The sequence below is a fragment of the Odontesthes bonariensis genome, chromosome 2, assembly GCF_027942865.1.
Source record: "Odontesthes bonariensis isolate fOdoBon6 chromosome 2, fOdoBon6.hap1, whole genome shotgun sequence".
Taxonomy (NCBI): Eukaryota; Metazoa; Chordata; class Actinopteri; order Atheriniformes; family Atherinopsidae; genus Odontesthes; species Odontesthes bonariensis.
In genome coordinates, this window is record NC_134507.1 from 16342908 (window position 1) to 16364312 (window position 21405).

A 21405-nucleotide genomic window follows, 5' to 3' on the forward strand; every position below is an offset into this window, starting at 1 on the left:
TTATTCTATGATCAAATAGGATGTTTTCAGAAAATAAATTATGTATTCTACTATGTCTAAATGTTTGAAATGCAGTATATTTAGTCAAAAGTGATCAAACTTTCTTATATGTACAATATTAGAATATCTCAATGCATACAGCTGTGGTGAATAAAACTGTGCCAGATAATGATGGGGAGATTTTGAAGTCAAGATAAATAAATTCAGGCACTTAATAAATCCCTCAAATTATCTACAGTGGATAGCTCTGCATTTATCACATGTGAAAAAAAAACTTGAAAAGATTTATGGAAATCCACATCAGCAGGGAATGGATGCAGACTCAAGGGGCATCAATGCACAGGTAAGCTGCTTTTGGCGGGTTCATGTAAATCCTAAAGTCCAAAAGTCAATTACTGGGGCATCTCAAGCGTGTGTTACTGAAAGACTCTGATGTTTTATTGAAGAGAGGCTTTAATTCATCGGGCTTCTCGGCTCCCTTTCATGCAGCTTGGAGAGGGAGAGCATGGTTCCTCCTTCAGATGGCCAGTGTCATATATCACACACACACACACACACACACACACACAGAAAGAAAGGCAGAGAGAGGGAGAACACACACTAATGCCCAAAAACAACTCTCAGGTGGTCTGCTTCACTCCACTGACCAGACCATTACCCCTTACACACACACGTATATACACACGCACATAGCCCTCTCAGTGCAGACCACACAGACTAAACAAGAAACTTGAACTCATGCGTCTTGTGCTCTCTGTGTGCACCATTATCAACATTTAAAACAAGCCGATGACAATCCTTGATTTCTGATTAAAGTGATTTCTTTGGAGGTAACTCACAGCACCTTGGCAGCCATTTATACCTGATCACTGTGTGCTTTATTCCCATTGGAATATTAATAAATAAATGCTCTTTGCAGGCTGACGCAAAACGAGCGCTGTCTGGTTCTAATGTCTCCACAGCTGGAATTAAGGCTCATGGTGGCATTGCCCAGAATAAGGCAGGCAGACAGCTTATTTTTCCACTGTGATTAGCCAAACTGTGCCGCTCATATACAAATGGAAATGGGATGTGCATGAGTGTCCCCCTCTTCTTACCCTCTCTCTCCCATCTGTCAAGACAATAGATTTTAATCTTTAATCCATGAGCAACCATTGAATACTGGGGAATTACAAATTACAGATGTTTTACTATGCTTTTTCTCCTTTCTTCTCCTCCTTCTCACTAGATCTCCAACCCTGATGGGTGTTTCTCTGTTCAAGCCCTTCAGCTACCTACCATCACAATGTTACCACAAAAAGGAGCTCATTCACACTCTCACACTTGCCACAAACAGATGTGTGGAGCAAAAAGAGATAGATAGAGACACACACACACATTTCACACACTCGTTCTGTGCCATCGTGGTACCATATGACACTCTCATCATTTGGTAATTAAACCCTTGCTGGCTTTAAATATGAAAAGCTGGCAAGAGTTGATGATGATGATACTGGCTGCTGCTCAGCCCAGATTTTCAAAAACCATCCAGACAGGCAGGAAACATATTGTTGCATTGTTGTCTTAGTTTGGCCATTCATTTTCCCCTTAGACTAAAAGAAATGAATCGTTAGATCTTTCACTCAGTTTGGAAATCTACTAATAATGGGATAGTACATTTAACATGAAAAATATTTTGATTGTGCCTGGAAAAAATAAGAAAGAAAGACATTTATCTGACTTAAGCCTGGCGTTTAGTGTGATAAATGATGGGCACAGCCATGTGCATAGTGTTACAGTGGCCTCCAAGTGAGGAGAGGGAGGTGGTGCCAGGGAGAGATGGGGGAGCATGAAGGGTGAAGTGAAGGAGGTGTGTTTAATGTTCAGCCCATGAGCAAGTGGGACACCATTTAAGAAAAAAAAACAGACAAGGAGGGGAGGCTGTGGTGGGGTTTGAGGACGAAGAGTGGAAGTGCAGGTGAGAACTTTGTCTGTCTGTGGAGAGGAGGCAGGAAGAGCGGGTTTACAGATATTTCAACATTAACCTCACCCCCACTCCTTCTCCACCTCCACCACACATACACATTCTTTTTCCACCCCCTGCCAGTCTTGGACAGAGTAGATACTGTTGACCAGTCTAATGGACTACGCCATAAGATCTCTTTCCCCCCACCAACCAAAATCACTCCTCTCCCTCAATTTTCAATCTGCCTCTCCTGCAGACTCCGGTCATAACCCGTAAATGTGGTGTGTGGCTCTGAGAAGAGCTTTGGTTCCATTACTGACAGCCCACACAGCTTTATGGCCATTTAAGATCCTCGATTTGGTTCCTCCCATTTAGGCGCTCCTGCAGAACCCCAGTGTGTCGCCTTAACGGTCAGAATGAAAAAGCACTTATTAAGACCATTAATGTCAAGATTAGCAGGGCAGACTCAACGCTCATTGATGGAAATGTATTTTTAATACTCAAAGCAAAAAAAAAAAAAAAAGATAACAGTTGGTCAGTTTGTGTGTATCAGCCAGTCTGTAAGTCCAAGCATGCCTGTTGTTTATTATCATAAGTTATGTGGAGCATTAAACATTGATATGTCAAAGAATATAATATTAAGCTCTCTATTTTTTATATTATTGGGTTCTACAGAGCTTCACATTGATTAATAATAAATTTAGCAAACCACATTATTTGTATATTACTGCTTTTTACTTTATTTTGATGTTTTATCTAAGATTCAGTTTTTCCAACAGTTTCTAATATGTTTCCATGCATTTGAATCTCTAAAATAATATGGTAGTGATGTGCCTACCAAAAGTAGGCTCTTGTTTAAATGGCCTTTCAAGTAAGCAGCAGATCACTGCCAGCTGAGTATAAACTGTTGTACAATATCCATTACCAGTTCTTGGTCCAGTGGCAGTCTTATAGCCATTTCTGAACTTCAAGCACTGTAAAGAGTCTTATAATACAAAATGTTTGTTAAATAGCCGATAGAGAAGCTATAATCTTTTAATGTTAGGTTTTATAGCTTTACCACGCTCTATCGTTCTTGTGGATATTGTAATATTGCATTTTTACTGGTTATTCATCTGTTAATGTTCCAGTTACTAAGTTTTATACTCTCCCTTATATTCTTCTCCTCTGTACCCCTTTGCACTGTTAAACACACAGAGAAAGTTTCCTCTGGGAAGTTTATCTGACTGGACTAAATCTCTTGCTTCACCCTGAATTGTGCAGATGAAAAAAAACAGAACAATGTCAACATTTAAAATGAAATAACTGATCATTGGATCCTCTATTGTCCCTGCCACTGTCTGTGTCTGTGTGAAAAATAAATCATTACAAATCCTTGATGGCTTTGATTGATGGATTTTTGTTGACTTGCTTTTCCTTTTGCTAAAATTATTTGCAAGCAATTTTACATTTTGATCATTCCAAACAGGATTTGAGCATTGTACAAACTAGCAAAGATACTCAACAACAAATCAACTGGAAAAAGAAAGAAAAACCGGTAAATTACCAGTAGTTTTCCAATGAATTAATGGGTAAGGCCTACTCAGGCTTCAAATAGAATAACACTAGTGAGTGTTTTATAAATGTAGCCTGTATTAATCGTGCTGAATTAAACAGTGGAGGGTGCAGCTGTATGCAAACTACAATTCTTTTTTTTTTTTTTCGAACATTACTGCCAAGTTTTACAGTTGCTTTTAATTCAGCACCTGCATCGCTCTGTGTTCTTTGATTTCTATTTTTCTTTGCTCCTTTATCAGTTCGTAGCTCATTGGAGCAGGGTTGCTTCCTCTTTTTGTTGTCGCCTAAACCGTTTAGTTTTGGATGATCGGTCAAAGATTCTGACAACCAGCGGGGAGAAGCGCGACGCCCAGCCGGGGAGGGAGCGCAGGAGGCCGGACAGATCTACTGGTCTGCATCGGGGAGACGCACCATTAGACAAGGGAGAGCCATGCCTCACAGCGCGGGTCGATCAGGTAAGGATTTCTGCCTCTGCCTCAGACTAATGTCAGCATTTGTTTGCAGGAATGCTGGTTTCACTGAGAGGACGAGAATGTGAGGGTTCCTGCTTAGATATTCATCTGGATTTTTAATACATGTCAGTTTTGTTTTTCTTTTCTTTTCTTTTCTCTTCAGTTGAAAAAAACTGCGCTTTTCTTACCTCATGTGATTCAATTTGTGTGTTATTTTAGGTGACAAATCAAGGTAATTGATTATGATCGTTATTATTATTATTATTGTTAGTATTATTATTGTTGCAGAAATTAACTTATTAATCTCTTAACATCCCTTGTATATTTGGGGCTTTAATTGAAAACATAGATCACCATCTCATTCACCTCTCAATTTTTGGGTTTCGATGGGAAGATCAATGGAAAACACTTGTAATGATCTAATTAATTATGGCAAAATTAAAAGCAAGTACAAAATCAATCTGCGACGGTGTCGAGAATAGAGTCAAATTGATATCCATCTGCTCCCGTTATAAAGCGCATGAATAGGCAATCTAAGGACGCAGCTGATATCCTGCAGTGTGGCATAGCCTGCCCATATGGCTATGGGTGTCAGGAGACTCCAAATCATGGTGGGATGCTGCAAGTGACTCCTGATATGATGCTGATGTTTTAACTAATAGAGGAAAATAGATTCAGGGGAAATGTGGCCAGTGCTGCGATTTTGTGACGCACAAAAAAAATGGCTTTTAAGTACTCCAGTCTGTAATGCAGCAGGTGAGTTGTATCGGTATGTACCTCACTGACACCTGGATGTACCTAGTGATAATATTTTTTTTTTTAAAAAGGAAAAGATTTGCAGATAAAATTAAATCAATTTCTTATCAATGAATCCTCGGTAGCACGATGTTGATTTTACAACGAAACTCGATGAGAGCTGCATTGATCCTGGGATCTTCAGGGCTCCTAAATAAGTTTTAATGTGTAATTTACATTAAAAGGACAAAAACTTAAATGTATGGTATGTTTTTTGTTGTTGTTGTTGTTGGTTATTCTCACTCTCAGCAGCAGGCACGTCTACAACCAGATATCTGCACTCAAATAAATATCTAATTATTATGAATCATATAGGAAGGGACTTTACAAGGTTTGAGGGACCCCTGCATGGCCTCAGACGACAATAAGATAACAACAGCATTATCGATTACATGGCACATGCGTCACAAGCCATATGCTTCAAATAACGGAAGGAAAAGATTTGTTTGGTCCTGCTGGAAATTAATCACCCTTCCCCTCCACTGTGACATTTATTCTCCCTCTTTGCACTTCCAGATTTGTTATCTATTTGTTTATTTTTGCTTATTCATTCTATTTTTGTGTTGTTGTTTTTTTTGTTTTTTATATATCATGAGACACACACATTTTTTACATTTATAATAAGGATGGTATGTGACCTTTCTAAATAAACAGGAATAAAGATCAATAATAAACCTATGTGATCTATCACAGTGTTACCTGAGGTTTTAAGTGTCAAATATGTTCAAATCAACTGTTCCGATGTTCCCTATTGTGCAATGCTGAGGGTGGAGGGGTAAAAACGAGGATTTTTAAAAGGACTGAAGTCAGGACTAACAGCTTCTTAATCATCGCACCGTTTGTTTTGCTGTAGAGCTGTGACACGCGGACGTCACTGTGGCGGTGCGGAGAGGTACGGGGGGCAAGTAGGGGTGTTGTGGGCGAAATAGCAGCAGCTTTAGGGCAAAAGTGCACTGACGTGTGAAATTACAGCCCACGGTGCTACATATTGTACCAGAAGCTCCTTAACCCCCCCCCACCCCTTCCAAAAAAAAAAAGAAAAAAAATGCAGAAACGACAGGAATCGTCCTCAAACTTGTCCAGAGGGTAGCTGGACGCCACAAAGGTCTCTTCGTTATGCAGTCCACAAAGCCTCCAAATTACAGCTGAAGATGGTTGTCATGACGGCTGACAAAAACAAGTAAATACAAACAACACTTACGCGATAGTATCCTCCATATTAGGAAAAAAAGTTGATGCTTTTTTGCTGCAAAAAATGCGAAATAATGTTTCAGACAGTGCAGTTTATGTATCGATCTCTTAATGCCGCCTCCAGTGATTCAGATCTATCCATCTCCTTTCCTTTATTGTTTCTCGTTGTTTTCTACTGGACTGAGTTCCAGCGGAAGAGATTAGCGGTGCATAATTCACAGTAGTCTTACCACCAACCTTTGACCCGGCCAGCCTCTGCAGCACAAGCGCGTACCTGCCCACCTGCGTGCATGAGCACAGCGGGCTGCGTTACCTACTGTATGAGCGCCATCTACAGAGCGGAGCTGCACACAGGCGGCCAAGACATGTTGTTGATGTTGATGATGATGATGGTGATGATGATGGCCTCCTGACTGACTCTCCCTCTGCAGGCTGCGAGCTCACCTTGCACACATTTATTTTGGACACACGCAGCCCAAATGTCTCCACACAGAAAGCATAACAGCTCTTTTTTTGTTGTTGTTGTTTTTTGGAGCCATCAAACCTGGCTTATGAAAAGACTCCGGCCTTTCCTTTTCTGAAATGATTTCTTTTTTTTAATGAATTCGGGAAAAGAAAGCTAAATAAACAAAACAAACAAACAAAAAATAAATAATGCAAGGAAATTATCGACACAAATTACACTGCAGTGTCTCTTTTCATTGGTCCTATACTTGCAAATAAACTTTTAAACGGAGTCTGAAAAGATGGATCATCATTACAATACCGCCATCAACAAAAAAAAATCATTATTTGATCTATTTTGCAATCTCGAATGAAGTTATAACGATGTAATAATGTTTCAAATATATATTTTTTAAGTTTATACAACAAAATTCTTCCACGTGAGTCACATCCTCATAAAGTGTTTCTCCTGGGAGTCCCTCATGTCGGAGTGAGTGCATTGCATCGCTTTAAACAACATAGCCTGCCCGCGATTTACCTCTCCTCTGCCCCCTGCCTTTAATTTCCTTGATTCTTCACCCCAAAGTCTCATCATTTCCCATTTCGTCTCCCTCCCCTTCCTGGCTGTCGGATGCAGGGACCTCCTCATTTGAGCTGCAGGTTTTTTTTGTTTTTTTTAACGTGGGCGAATCACAAAGTGTTGGAATCTATTGCCTTTGTCTGACAAGTCATCCATCTCTATGCAAGGGGATCTGTGGGATGGAGGTAGGAGGGGGTGATCTGTGGGACTGCAGCTTTTAGAAACAGACACACAAGGATTGGGCTTTCATTCTCAGCCCAAAGCTTCGCTCAGACACAGCCCATTCCGGAGGAGAGGGGGACGCGCTGCTCTGTATACTTCGCCGTGTCCGTGTTTGTTGTCATCTCCGCCCCTATCTGATTAAACCACGCAGCCCGCCGGTCCACCACGCCGTCTGAGGAAAGGGATTTTTTTTTTGTTGCTCGGCCGCAGTGGAGACTCACAGCTACTCTTTCGTTTTTCCTCATGATGTCCTGTAAACACAAACAGTGACCCGGTTTGAGCCAAATGTTGCCGCGACTGGTGCGCTCTGAACACGCGTGGGTCATGCGCTGCACCTGCCAGGCTCTTCTGCAGACTTTCGAGTTCAGACTGTAACAGGGAGAAAACTTAGCATCGCCCCGCGAAGTTGTTCACGGCCGCAGCCCGCGGAGTGTTCCCACACGGACTGTTTTACTCCGAAACAGAAATTATTGGTCATCCCTTTTTTTCTTTTCTTATTTGAAGCTGCATCACCGGGTCGAAACGGCGACCTCAGTCGATTACCTTTCTTTCCTTTGCTATCCAATGGATATTCACTGCAAAGCAGACCCCTTCTCAGCGATGCACCGTGAGTATGCAGAATTAGTTTACTGACAAAACATCTCTGGGACGACACTGTAGTTCCTGCACAAATGAGACCCCACTGCGTTTGTGATGATTGAGGACTTTAAAAACAAAAAGTAGTTTGAAATATTGAAATTGGAAGTGAAATTTACATTTATTTTAAGCTCATAAAGATCGCTGATGGTCGACTTTTTTATTTCAGCACCTAAAAAGAAAAAAAACAGCTCTCTCAAAGATTTTAGAGGCTATATTTTTCAACAATTCCCCCCCCCCCCCCCCCCCCTTAACCTTAAAGCACAATATTTCAGAGGATGAATAGTTTAGAAAACGTGATTTACAACGTTCATTTTTAAATTAATAAGGAGAAATGACGTTTAAACCAAAATGTGCTCCTGAAATGTGAAAAAAAATATGGTTATTTTTTTTTTTTTTTAACTCACAAGGGAACCAGAGAGTTTGGTTTTATTTTTACTTTAACTTCACTGACTCCGAGGTCAGCAGAGACGGGGAGAATATAAGCCGGTTTAAGTAGCAGTTACAGTAAAGTGACAAAATATAATCCCCTCAATTTAAATACAGAGCTTTTATTACCTGAGTTACGGCAGACTCCCTGTTAGGAGACAAGAGCGGGCTGTGTGTAAATGGAAGCGTCTTGCTTTGCAATATTCCACACGTTTCACTTCAAATGTGGGTGAGAAAACAAGAAAGAAGAAGGAAAGCGAAGGTGCAACCGAGGCGGTGGCTGCTGTAACTCTTAGATTTTCTCCATGTTTTTTTCCTCCATATGATATGAGTAAAGAAGACCCGGCCTCTGTCTGAATTATTTATCCGTCCTCATTCGCACAATCCGGGCTTGTAATATGAGTTATCAAAGCTTATTTTAATTATTTACAATAATTGTTGCAAGGAAAATTAAACAGGTTGAAACACGAGAACGGCGACATGTGTTAGGCTGCGGTGGAGGGGATGCGCTTGGAAAATATTGCCCAACCAGGCCAATTTGCAGGCAGAAACTAGTTATATTTATTTATAATGATCATATAAATTAAAATGATGTTTCTTGTATTTTATTTAACTTGTTATAATTGAAAGAAAAATAATACGTTTTAGATTCCAATTTGTAGCCTATAATTTCTAAACAATTGAAAGCATCATAATTATTATTAGTATTATTATTGTTATTATTGTTGTTATTATTATTATTACATTCTGTAAGCAAAAAAACAGTCAAAATGTAAGTGTGTGTGTTAACACATGTGCCTTTAACAGAACCCTGAGTTAGACTTTTAGACTGAAATAAACACACACTCAGATGATTGGACCTACTGTGGTTCTCTCCCGGAAACCTCTGCAGGTATGTAATGTTATGTTCCCCCCGTGTTGCTGTTGTATCCCACGCAGGGCACGGCGGTGTGAACCAGCTCGGCGGGGTGTTTGTAAACGGCAGACCCCTCCCGGACGTGGTGAGGCAGCGGATCGTGGAGCTGGCCCACCAGGGCGTCCGGCCCTGCGACATCTCCAGACAGCTACGGGTCAGTCACGGCTGTGTCAGCAAAATCCTCGGCAGGTAAAAGGGGGGATCCACCACCACCAGAGCCCTATGTGTGTCAAACATCAATCTTCTAGCTGCTACTATACGCGCACCCAGCTCTGTTTCTGCCTCAGTCATCGGTTATATAGGCAGGTCATTTTTTTCTTCTTTTACTTCTTCTCTTTTCCTTTTTTTTTTTTGGAGCGCAGCAGTTTTGCGTCCGAGAAATTTCTATTCATCAGCCCCGCATGAGAAAGGCGCCATAATCATGAAGTAAATCATAAAAGGGGACTTCACAGCTAAATATTAATGCTAAAAAAAAAAAAAAGATAAATACCCAAGACGATTATAGGGCTGTGTTAATATTACTAGAGACTGTGTGTGATAAAAAAAAATACATCAGAAGCGTGAGAATGATCCAAACGGGAACTGAAGGACAGGAAAACCACAACAGTCTGCGGCCACTATAAACTCATCTCAAAGTAAATCTGGTCATTTTACTTCAGAGCACAAATGCTGTGAGATAATATTTTGAAATATATTTTTTTCAGCTATCAGAAGGCATTTCAGAGGTATTTCATTTCACACACACTGAATGTTTGTCACCAACATTTGCCAATAGGTCATGGTGGCATGTGGTGCATGCAGCTCACAGAGACTGAGATGAGGTCTAAAACTGGGCTCTTTTAAAGCCACTCTGCTCTTTGTTCTGTCCGTCTCACTGCTCATATTGTTTAATCTTAATTACACATGCTTTGCGTTAAAAATTCGTTTTGTTCGCCTTCCAGCTGACACTCAATTAGGCCCATGTAACAGCACACTCCCAGACCAATTAATAGATTAACGCCGCCATCATATTCTAAGGTGATTCTGAGCAGTATATGTCACTGCAGCAGGTCTAAGGAGCTTGGTCTCCACACAGACGTAGTTTAAGCCACCTTTCTTCATTGATCGCACGACTGGTTTGGTTGTTGAATGACGGAGGGATCCATTCAGGAACACTCACTTTGTCCCCATGCAGGTACTATGAAACCGGCAGTATTAAACCCGGAGTCATTGGTGGCTCCAAACCAAAGGTTGCAACTCCAAAAGTGGTGGACAAAATTGCAGATTACAAGCGCCAGAATCCCACCATGTTCGCTTGGGAGATAAGGGACCGGCTCCTGGCTGAGGGTGTGTGCGACAACGACACAGTTCCCAGCGTTTCATCCATCAACAGGTAGGTGGAAATGACTGTTTAATTTGATCTAATTTAATTGTGGGGAAAGTACCAAATTACCCCAAAAAGCGCGCGAACAAAGCTGCTTTCTTGGGGAAAACAAACGGAGCAGATTTAAAAAGGAAAATCAGTTGAAAAACAAAAGGTGGTAAGACCAGTCGTAGATGGGATAAATCATCACTGAAATAAGCGATTGCAAGTCTATCTTCACATACAAGGCTGACCTATAATTCCAGCCGAGCCTGTCCGGGGGTGGTCTCACGTGTGCAATTCAATCCCCTGTGCGGCCCATCTCGACACAGCAGCACGGGAGCCGAGGCTGGGGCCGCGAAGAATCACATCTGTCTCGATAAAAACCGATCAATACCGCGTAACCAGATCCAGAGGCAGAAGGAAATACCCAACAAAGTCGTTCGATACGCGGACCACACTGCGGCGGCTGCAGCATCTTTATTGCCAGCCAGTTGCTGTGTTTTCCAACAGAGGTGTCACGTTGGCGTAAAGCGACTCTTGACTATTATTATTATTATTATTATTATTATTATTATTATTATTATTATTATCATCATCAAAATTAGTAGTAGTATTTTATTGGTCTGAATCTAATTCTAAATCAAATAAAATAGAAGTATAAACGTCCTGACAAGTGTTGGTCGGGGATAAAGAGGTAGAAAAGAGTTTCTGTGGAGCAGATTTTGCAGCGGACACCCTACACCTCCGCTTTTGCACATGAAGTGGGACAGCAGAGGACAAAGTGTCTTTAGACAGAGGACGCCCACTGCATGTGTGCAGAGTGAAAAAAAAGCCCCGTAGTACCTGCCAGTGATGAACTTTGGTTAGGAGGCACTGTTCCAGAGAGCTGGTCATCAGCATTACATTTTAATGAGCTGTAGAGAGTCTCATAACACATCCAGCTAAATGAAGGAAATAGATGAATCTTTACCAAAGGAAAAAAAAACAAAGAAGAAGACAAAAAGGCAAAGAAAAGGGAACATTAAGAGAGGGATTCAGTCTCTTAATGGGAAGTATTCAACTTCTCTTTTTTAAAATTCATTCTCCGTCTTGACCTGTTGTTCATAAACCCCAGGAGTCTGTTTCTGTTTTATGTGTTACTATGGGAAACATCAGTAATAATCTGCTCAGTGTTGAGCTGTGTGTGTTGGGGGGCAGAAAAAAGTCTATTAGAAAAAAATCTTTGCTTAGAAACCACACTGACTCTCACATTAATAATTAACACGAGACTCTGTGGTAAAGCACAAATCTGTTTTTTTCATTCCTAAAGCAGCACAAAAGTCAGTCGGCCACATTCTGTGTGTATTTGTAAAGTTTAATTGATATCCATTTCACTGCATTAGATGCACAGGAGATTTTTTGCAAATTTAACATTTAATCCAGCGAGAGATAATATTTTGCTGTTGTTGCTAGAGAGGAGAATGGGAAGGATGGGAAGGAGGAAGAAAGGGAGTGATAGAAGTATGAGAAAGACAGCAGACCCCTGGTGGTCTCTGTGGTTAAGGAGCCGACCTCTGCACTGTTGACTAAAGAGCTTGGCTTTAAACACATTTTTCCTGCATGAATTATTAAAGTTTACACAGAGACAGGGTTGCACTTTGTTTTGTTGTCACAGAGAGGAGGTTCCACCCGCTGCACCGTGCCCAGTGGACAAAGGCGTACCCATAAGTGGCTTTCAATTATATCGATCGACATTTAAATTTTTCTGTAGGGAATTTTTTTTTTTTTGCGCAACAGCCAGACATCAAAGTCGTTAACTCGCCCACCCAGATTGCTTTTTCAATATCAACAACATAGACTTGAAACAAAGTCCTTGAATTTACGAGACTCCCTCTAGTCATGAGGTCAGATAACTGTTGTGGTGAGATGTTAGAAATTCAAATAAAATATTGATGTGTGTTTTTTAGAGGAGACTACTTGCCTTTGTTGCCCCGCCTGAAGGAGAGAGTATGGAGGACACATGAGATAGTGAGGAGAATGAAAAGAGTCTGATGTACATTTTTGCCCCTGAGGAAGTTAACCCCTCTGCTGCCTTACTAAGAACTGATAGCTTATTTCTGGTCGCTGCATGCACATGTGGTGTCTGTCGCCTATCTGCAGTCTGTAAAAGTCTGTTCTTGTCATACCCCTCGAGTGAGAGGGCTTCCACATGGAATTGATGTCAGTATGCAGTACTGCCTGTTAATCAATGCTCTCATGTTCTTCTTTCAATCAAAAGATTACCATGGCGATGTTTTAATGTGATGTGATCATGTCCCATAAGAGCTAAAGCTGAGTTTTGTGCAGATTGAATTCAAAATTATTTCTAAGCTTTTTATTCTTTCCATTTTAAAATCAGTGTGACACCTTGTGCTTTTTTCTATTTCAAAGTGCACCACAGATTAAAAGACATTGAATGTGGCAGTGGCCTCAGCTTGGAGCAGTGAGATACTATTGCTTTCCTGTCACATATAATTTATAGATCACCATTTGCATTTGCTGTTCCTCGCCAGCATCCGTCGTCAACTTTTCTATCTGGGAGTCCCGATCAATAGGCTCCGATCTTCAGTGAGCCCAGAGGACTGCTGTGTCCTACACTTAGCAAGTAAAAAGAAGAAAAACTACAACAGGCAGCACCTCGGGAACAGAAAAAAAATGGATGAGGGGAGTAAGGAGAGAAAGTGGGGAAAGAAAAAGATGAGGGCTTTGAAAGACAGCCGTTGTAAAGTACAGTAAAGCAGACCAGACAGTAGGGAGAGTAGAAAAGGGGAAGGAGTGAACGATCAGCTTTGAGAGATGGAGGAAGAAGGAGAGCGCAAGCAGAAAAGAAGGAGTGGGGAGCAGGAGAGGGAGATTATTAGAGTTGGCCAGGTAGAGCCAGTGAAGCTGATCATTGAGGTGAATTGATGTGATTTCATGCTTTGTTTGCAAGATCATTCAGACCAAAGTGCAATGAAGACTTTCCCGCCACATCACATCTTACTGGTATGGGGACTTTATCATATTTCTAACCTCAGAATCCAGCAAGATTGAATCCACAATCTCAGGGGGCAGCCCCCATTCAGCCGCACACAGGAGCTAAGAGATTGCCCCTAAAGCCCTGAGATTGGCTATTTGTGACAGGGGCCTGAATATGAGGATACAAGCGCCCCAAGCGATGGAGCACTTGTACATGCACAGACGTAAGTGGACGTGATGTGCCATGTTTAAGTGCCCCGGGTTGGCTGGTTTGAAATCTCAACGCTCTGGAAGTAGTATTGATTGATCCATGTCTGTTGTTCACTTTATCAGGATTATCCGCACCAAAGTCCAGCAGCAATTCCACCCGTCCCCTGATGGATCTGTCACACCGCTCTCCACACCCGGCCATACCATAGGTGAGCACAAATGAGGCTACACACACATTACAGCCAAGTCAAATGAGCTAATCAGGGCGGCTGAAACGACAAAGAAAACACCTCAACACAAGCCTGCGTTCACTCGTATAAACACCTAAATGAGCACTACACACACAATAACTCAGCTTCCTCTGTCAGTGCCCAGCACAGCCTCCCCGCCTGTGACCAGTGCCTCCAATGATCCCGTAGGATCCTACTCCATTAACGGCATTCTGGGTATTCCCCGCTCCAACGGCGAGAAGAGGAAACGAGACGAGGGTAAGAAAGACACAAGATCCCTTTGTTTTCCATCCTTTTAATTCTCTTCATCACTTGTCTCCTACTTTTTTCCCTATGTGTGAAGAAGTTGGCATTTATGACAGCGCTGCAGCCAAGAATGTTTCTATGTGTTGTCTCCAGTGACTTGTTATGTTGTATATCAGGCAGGGCGAGTGTTGAGAGAGCGCTGTGATTCAATCAGCTTTTTGATGCGTTTTACCATACAGATACGCCCATAGAGCTGCATCTCTATTTGATACCAAGCTCAGACCTAGTCTTGATATTCTATATAGCTGTCATACAACTCTAATACCCCTTGGCAAGACATCAGCACTTTTCCTCTGTGCTTTCATTCCTTTAGTGTAACAAAAGACAGAAAAAAGCTCTTCTGTGATTCCCAGCTTCGAAACTATCAGTTGACTAGTCAATTAATATTCTGCACAATACAAATACAGAGGAACATTTTTCATTTGGTTTATATTTCCCACTGCAGTGACGCATTAAAATGATGCAATATACATAAAACATAAAAACATGGAAAAAAGAAAGAATCTTTTATTAGAGCACAAGTCACAAGTCGAGAACTGGCAAGCAAATATACATTCAAGGATTACGTGGAAGGCTATCCGGTCCAAGCCAGAATTTTTCATTCGTAGAACGAGAGAGTGGACACACACAGCCTGAGGGCTAATAGATTATCGGTTGTGCAAACAATTGGCTTTTTTAATGCCTATGAATTAACATGTCCCTGGTGGAGGCCTGAACAGGTGTAGGAACAGACCGGCGGAGGCAGGGAAGGGGCTATGCGTGGGTATGTTTGTGTGTGTGTGCGTGCGTGTGTTTGTGTGTGTGTGTGTCTGTGTGTGCGCACATGTGCAATTCTGTGCTTTGAGGTGGCTGATGGGATGATATGGTTGAAAATTATCTCAAATAGCACTTATCAAAACAGGCCACTTCCTTCTTTTATGTTTCTGTCTCTTTAGTTCACTGGAGTGGCAACCACTTGGATGGAAGGAAAATAGGACATTGTAAGTTGAAGTTTGACAACCTTCTCTTTTGCTTTGGTCACTCAGACCACAAATGCTTTCTTCTCTCTTGCTGTTTTTGTTCTTTCAGGGTTATAAACTTGTGAGGTGTGGCGGGGAATATTTTTCCAATAAATAATCTCCAGAGAAATAAAAATAAATTAAGCTAAAGTGACTGTAGAAAATCACATTTTCCACGTAATGGCATGTAGTTCAATACTAATCTACTGTGTCGCTTGTGTCAGTCTCAGAGATCTGTGGATTTTCAAAAATAAGACGCAGCTCTCTGCAAGCTAAAGATCATATTTTCTCAACTCAACATCTCCCTTTAATTGATTTTTTTTTTTTTTGCAAAGAAATTATTGATGGTCTCAGTTTCAGGCAGAACTGTAAAGTTTGTATGAGCTGGTTTAACCAAATGTCACAGGAGGAAGCCATCGGATAAAGTGTCAACATGATTTTTTGACAGATAACTCAGTTAATACATGAACAGGAGAAAACAAAGGAAAGAAGATAAATGCATACAAATATACGGGGAGATGGAGTGTGACATAGTTTTCACAATGTCTCATTGAACTTTTTATGTCTGTAAACCAATTAACTATTTTGAGCTTAAGAGTGTCACATGACCGGTCCTGCACGTTATAAAAATCTGACCATGCTCTTTATGAGAAAGCCTTGCACTGTCCTTGTACCGCTCGTGCTGTGATGGTGGCGGCTCTTGCTCCTGGTGTGACTGAAGTCAGTGGTTGCCCTTTTAGGAAGAAAAAGGTCCCCATTACTGCAGGGCTGTACAGATAATGTAGTGTGACACGCGTTATGTACACCAGTTCCCCGTAAGACGAGCCTCAGGGACATAGGTGCCATAAGAGCTATTAATCTGTCCTTGTCATGTGTTATTGCAAATTAAAAGTAGCATGTTACTCTGGACGGCTTTGAGTGAAGATGGGAAGAGAAAAAAGAGAGATACGGAGCCGAGGCATGAGAGGGTTTGGGGGGCGTCAGGTTTGGGCAGCCTCAATGAGAACTGAGCAAGCAAGCATGAATTTTAGGATTTGTGCATGCATATACATTCACCTACGTATGGAAGTGCTTTTTTTTGGCATGTGTTTGTGTGTGACTTTGTGGCTTCAGATGCTTTTCACATAGTGAACAAGTGACATTTAAAGAGAATTTGCAATTCTGCTGAGAAAAGCTATTAATTCACAAATTAGCATCCCCTCTACCCCCTCTATCCCCCCTCCTTCTATCTTGGATGTGCAAGCTCTTGAAAAGACAAAAGAAATAGCCTTAAGGGGGAAAAAAGAGAGTCTCAGCCCTATCTGTGGAGAGATTGGTTTGCATGTCTGCAAGAAGCGATACCAATTATGCCAGTGCTGGGAGAATGCGTCTCAATGTGCCCCTCTCCTTTGCCGCTCCCACCACCCACCACTCTCCTCCACATCCTCCTCCCACCATCATCACCACACACACCACCACCCCACTCTGAATCTATCCGTAGCCAGATTTATTTGTGTATCTCATTACAGGAAATGGAATGTTGTTCCTGCCAAATGCATTAATAGTGATGTGGGGAAATTAGCCTGTTGTACAGCACGTTCACACTCAGTCATTTAAAGCTATGGTGGAAGTGGAAGCCAAGAAAAGACAGAAAGGATTGGGTGACAACTGTCATGTGTAAAATGTGTAATACAGTGCACAAAATTTGAGCCTTTCACTAATTTCTTCAAGATGATTTTGAGCTAATTCGTATGCAAAATACTTTCTGGAATTTGTTCTCTTTTTCTAAAAGAGCTACAGCTTTCTCTAAATTCAGTGTTTTCCTAGTCTTAGCATACAGTGACAAGTTACCCCTGACCTTGCTGCTGTTTGCAGTCAGGTTGATGTGACCTAACAGTATGTTTTCTCTCATGGCTGGCATACCATGTCCTGGATGGAGCCCAGTGGTGCTCCGGGGAGGACAGTCAGCAGGCAGCTACGGTGATAAATTAGATGGAGAAAGCAAAGGTCATAACTTGTGATTGTAGCGTGGGTGTGGGATGAGTGTAGAAGGAGCTGATGAGTGTGTGAGAGGGGAGAAAGAAATATGGCCTTGCAGGTTGTTCATTCATGACACAAAAGAACGACCGTAGGCAGCAGCTGGAATCATATCAACTTTGCTCAATAGCTTGAGAAAAAATGAATACAGTTGCTGTGTTGATTTGTACGCGTCTGTATTTGGCCCTTTTGGAGATTGTCCAGAGCAGATACTTTTAACCCATTTGCAGAGTTTAAATCAGTGAGTGCGTGGATTTGAACCTGGGCCTACACTGGTTGGCTAGTCAAGCCAGTCCATGACAATGAGTCAATAGAGGATCTCTTTAGAAAATAAATGCATCCAGAGCGAGACAGAAAAAAAAATTGAATCATGAGCACTATGATGGCCCTGATGGAGTGTGTGTGAGAGAGAAAAGCTCAGGTTTGAGAGGGGCCACAGAGCGTAACATAGAGACAAGAAGCTGTTAGGGCCCTGACAGTCGAGGAGGCACAAAAGGGCCCACATTGCATTCCTCCTCCTCCTCCAGCTTCTCTCCTCTTTCTCTTATTTCATTTATCCTCTTATTGTTCCCCTCTTCTTACTGAGTGCTTTAAACATTTGCATCGAGCAGCATGGCTGTTTGAGGCCTCACGTATAGTTGTAAACAATATACAATGAGATCAGTCACAAAAATATATACAGAGAGGAACTCACTCAGTGGAGAGGAATCATGTCAGAGAAAAGTCAATTACGGGTAGCAATGCCGGGAATTAATGGAGCGATGCGTTACTCAGCTTGAGGAGGGAGAAAAGGCATGAGAAAAGTAGGGAAACGTTAATTGCATTTCCAGAAATACACACCACACAGGGTGGCAATGTTAAACGGCAGACTGGTCGAGAGGAGGGAAATGACAGCAGAAGAGGACAAAGAGGAATAAAAGATAAGAATCAAGTCATATTAGAGAGGAAGAGGGTGTAAAAATATCCTTATTAGCAAGCATATTTGTCTGTAATTCATTGTATTTTCTCAAAACAAATTAATTATACTTTTTTTAATGGAAAGGCTTGTTTCAAAAATATATTGCGGTAGACTCACTGGCATATGCTCATTTAAATTTTTGCTATGCAGACTCTTTCTGGACAGGAAATAGACCTTTAAATAAACATTTAAAAGTCAACTCACTCAACTGCCTAATATTGTTAATGTTATATATTCACAAACTGAATTAAAATAAAAGTGTAATTTTATTAATTCATAATGAACGTTTTGCATTGGTCTAAGAACATAAAGCAAAGTAAATAGAACCCTATTGACACCACCTCAGAGCTGGCAGTGAGAGCAAATATCAAATAAGCATCACTTTGCCTGCTGACAGTTGGTACACTGGTTGGTGGTGCTAAATCGAATTAATAAAGCTCTTAAACACGCCACAACATAACAGGATCTTAACAGCCATGGCAGTGTTGCTGCCTCTCTCTTTCCCTCTCCCCCACTCTTCCCACCTCTCTCCTTTCCGCTTCAGAGGTTTCATAAATATAGCTAGCTTACAGGGAAGGAGTGTTCACCCTCTGGGTATACCAGTTTGTTTGCACTCTCTCTCCTTTTTTTTCTCCCAAGCTCAACAGCATTTTTAAAAACATCAACAAATGATCCACAATTTGTGATAGCATCATTTCACCTATCAGCGCAGGGTGAATACGTAAACGGTTCACTCGCAGACTCTGATCTAGGGAACCCCACATGTCATTGATTTACGGAGAGCACCAGGCAGAGTGTAGGAATTCATTTGCCTTTCAAACAAGCCTCCTCCTCCAGTCTTGTCTGAGATATCTTATCACAGGGACAGGAGAGATGAAAGAAGGACATTAAGTGCTACCATGCCACCACAGAACACGAGCACCCCCCTTAGAGACAAAGCAAAATAAAATCCATTGTGGTTTGTTTTGAAATAGCTACTGTCATTGGTTTTCTGCTGGTGTGTGTTTGTGTGTGTGGGAATGTTAACCTAATGGAATATAAAAGAAAAAAAAACGTATATCATTGTCAAATGGGACTATTTGGAAATTAATGCCTTCATGGAGTTTGTATTGAAGTTGCCCAGTTCACTAAAAATATCTGAAAAAATCATGATGGAATGTTTGACATTTGGACACCAAGGTAAAACAGTGTGAGCTCAAGCTGATCAAAGAAAGTATGTACCAGATATAGCATGTGTGAACGTCACCGTAGGAGATTCTTGTTTTTATCTCCTCACACGTTGGTGTTAAAACAAAGAGACGCAGTCAGCTGGTGCCATGGGAGTGATAAGAGAATACCTGCTGAGACACCCGAAGGGGTTGAAAAAACACTGAGAAAACGAAACAAGCCAGTCAGTGAGACACACGCACACGCAATCTGACAGCCAGGCTTCACACTCCACTTGACACACTGACTGTCAAAGGATGAATCTGATTTATTGCAGCTATCTTACGATATATGTCAAACCTGAACCTCTAATAGCATATTCTGAAAGTAAATGATTTACTGTTATTTCAGTTTTAAGGGAAAATTGGGAATAATTTCGGTGACATAAATTTGAAATATATTCACATAAAGTATGGAGCGAAAGTGATTAGATGAATATCTGAACCAAAGAGGATTAAACTTCTACCATTTTTTAAACATTCCTTGTTTAATAAACAATAAGACAATTAGCATTGATGTAGTCAATATAGGTTCAGATGTCTGATCATTTAGCAAGTACCAAAATTGGCTTTTTATTTTGCTGAAGAAGCTTTTGTTTTTTTTAATTTAGATCAGAGGAAGTGCACTAAAAAATGTCCTATGAAGGGAATCTGTGTTTTCTGCTGCCAGGTCAGAGGGCTTGATTAAGTGTGCGTGGGGACTTTAAGCCTCTGTAGTGAATGACAAACACTTGCTATTGATCAAGCTTGCCTCTTTTCCCAGACCAGCTGATACGGGGTAATTAATGACTCCATTTTCCTTTGTACCACAAATAACAATCGAGTTTCGTACAGGAACACCACCCCCTGCACCCCAGTCTTCCAGCCAAGAGAGCTGTTTGGAAAGGAAAAAAATAGATATATTTTGTTAACTCATGGTAGCAAAAACACATCTAGTAGGTGAAAAATGACTTCATAAATGTTGCACAAAGACAAAGTCAGCATACTGTATTTTAGCACACACATTCCCATCTGCACGTACTCTCAACTCATACGCAATTGCAGTCCTCTATTCCATTCTCTCCATAGATCTATTTCGTGGTGCGAATCGGGTTCATCCTCTGGCCTCAGCCATTGAAAAAAGGTCAAGCAGCCGAGCAGAATGGCAATAACGCCCCTGAAATGGTACCATCAGTGGAACATGATTGATCAATTGAATTCTATAGCACAGAAAAATGTGGGATTAAGTAGAGTATTATACGCACAATGAGTTGAGGCATGATGTTCATTCCAAGTTCATTTCGCCTCCCTCCTCTGCGAGCGGATCAGGCAATCAATAGCGGCCTTGCATATCATATATCACCGCTGGCTCGCCCAGGAGAGAACATAATCTGCTGCAAATTTAGAATGACAGATTTGTACGGGAGCTAAAGCCCTCATCCGCTGTTGGTGGCGCGGTGTAGGGAGGAAAGGGAGGAGGCAGCCAGTAGAGTGGAGGTTCCTGGAATGCTGGCTGGAGGGCTTAGCTCTGGATTTTTCTTTTTTTCTTCAGTGCTCAGGAGATGATGAGTGAGCAGAGGGAGAAGTGCAGTGGTGGCGGTTGGCTCCCTGGCCAAGTTGATAGGGTCAGAGATCAGAGGAACGAGGGAAGCATAGGCTCATTTGTTTATAGAGAGTAGGACCAAGTGAGGAAATGCATACGCTTGCCCTCAGCGCCCTGTCCTCATTCGGCCCTGAGTACCATCCCCACTCCATTCTGCTTTCCAAAAGACAGGCAATATGTGGGGGATGGAAAGAGAAAGAGAGACAGAGAGAGGGAAGGGTAATATGTTCAGGAGGAAATAGTTCAGTTAAATAATGGCTCTCCATTTCTCGCTGGCAGAATGAGAGGCTCTGTATGTAATCGCCAGCCCTACTTTCTCTTCCTGAAACACACATTCTCCCTTACAAGTATATATTTGCACTGAAGGTAATCCATCAATTACCATAGACCTATCACATGATGACCGGGCAGG

At 41.6% G+C, this 21405-nt stretch overlaps 1 protein-coding gene across 6 annotated transcripts in view; it reads left to right on the plus strand.

Annotated features, from left to right (window-relative positions):
* Positions 1–7723: 7723 nt before the first annotated feature.
* The window catches only part of pax2a (paired box 2a), a 28972-nt gene continuing 15290 nt past the window's right edge, over positions 7724–21405 (plus strand). For 2 of the 6 annotated variants that reach the window (XM_075484434.1, XM_075484449.1), the window contains exons 1-6: positions 7724–7793; positions 8309–8311; positions 9191–9356; positions 10342–10539; positions 13822–13907; positions 14067–14186. In XM_075484434.1, the coding sequence (XP_075340549.1) occupies positions 7751–7793; positions 8309–8311; positions 9191–9356; positions 10342–10539; positions 13822–13907; positions 14067–14186 (616 nt within the window). In that variant the 5' untranslated portion in view covers positions 7724–7750. Of the gene's footprint in view, positions 7794–8308; positions 8312–9178; positions 9357–10341; positions 10540–13821; positions 13908–14066; positions 14187–15169; positions 15215–21405 lie in introns of all 6 variants that reach the window. The other 4 variants (XM_075484407.1, XM_075484415.1, XM_075484425.1 and 1 more) reach the window with 4 other exon arrangements.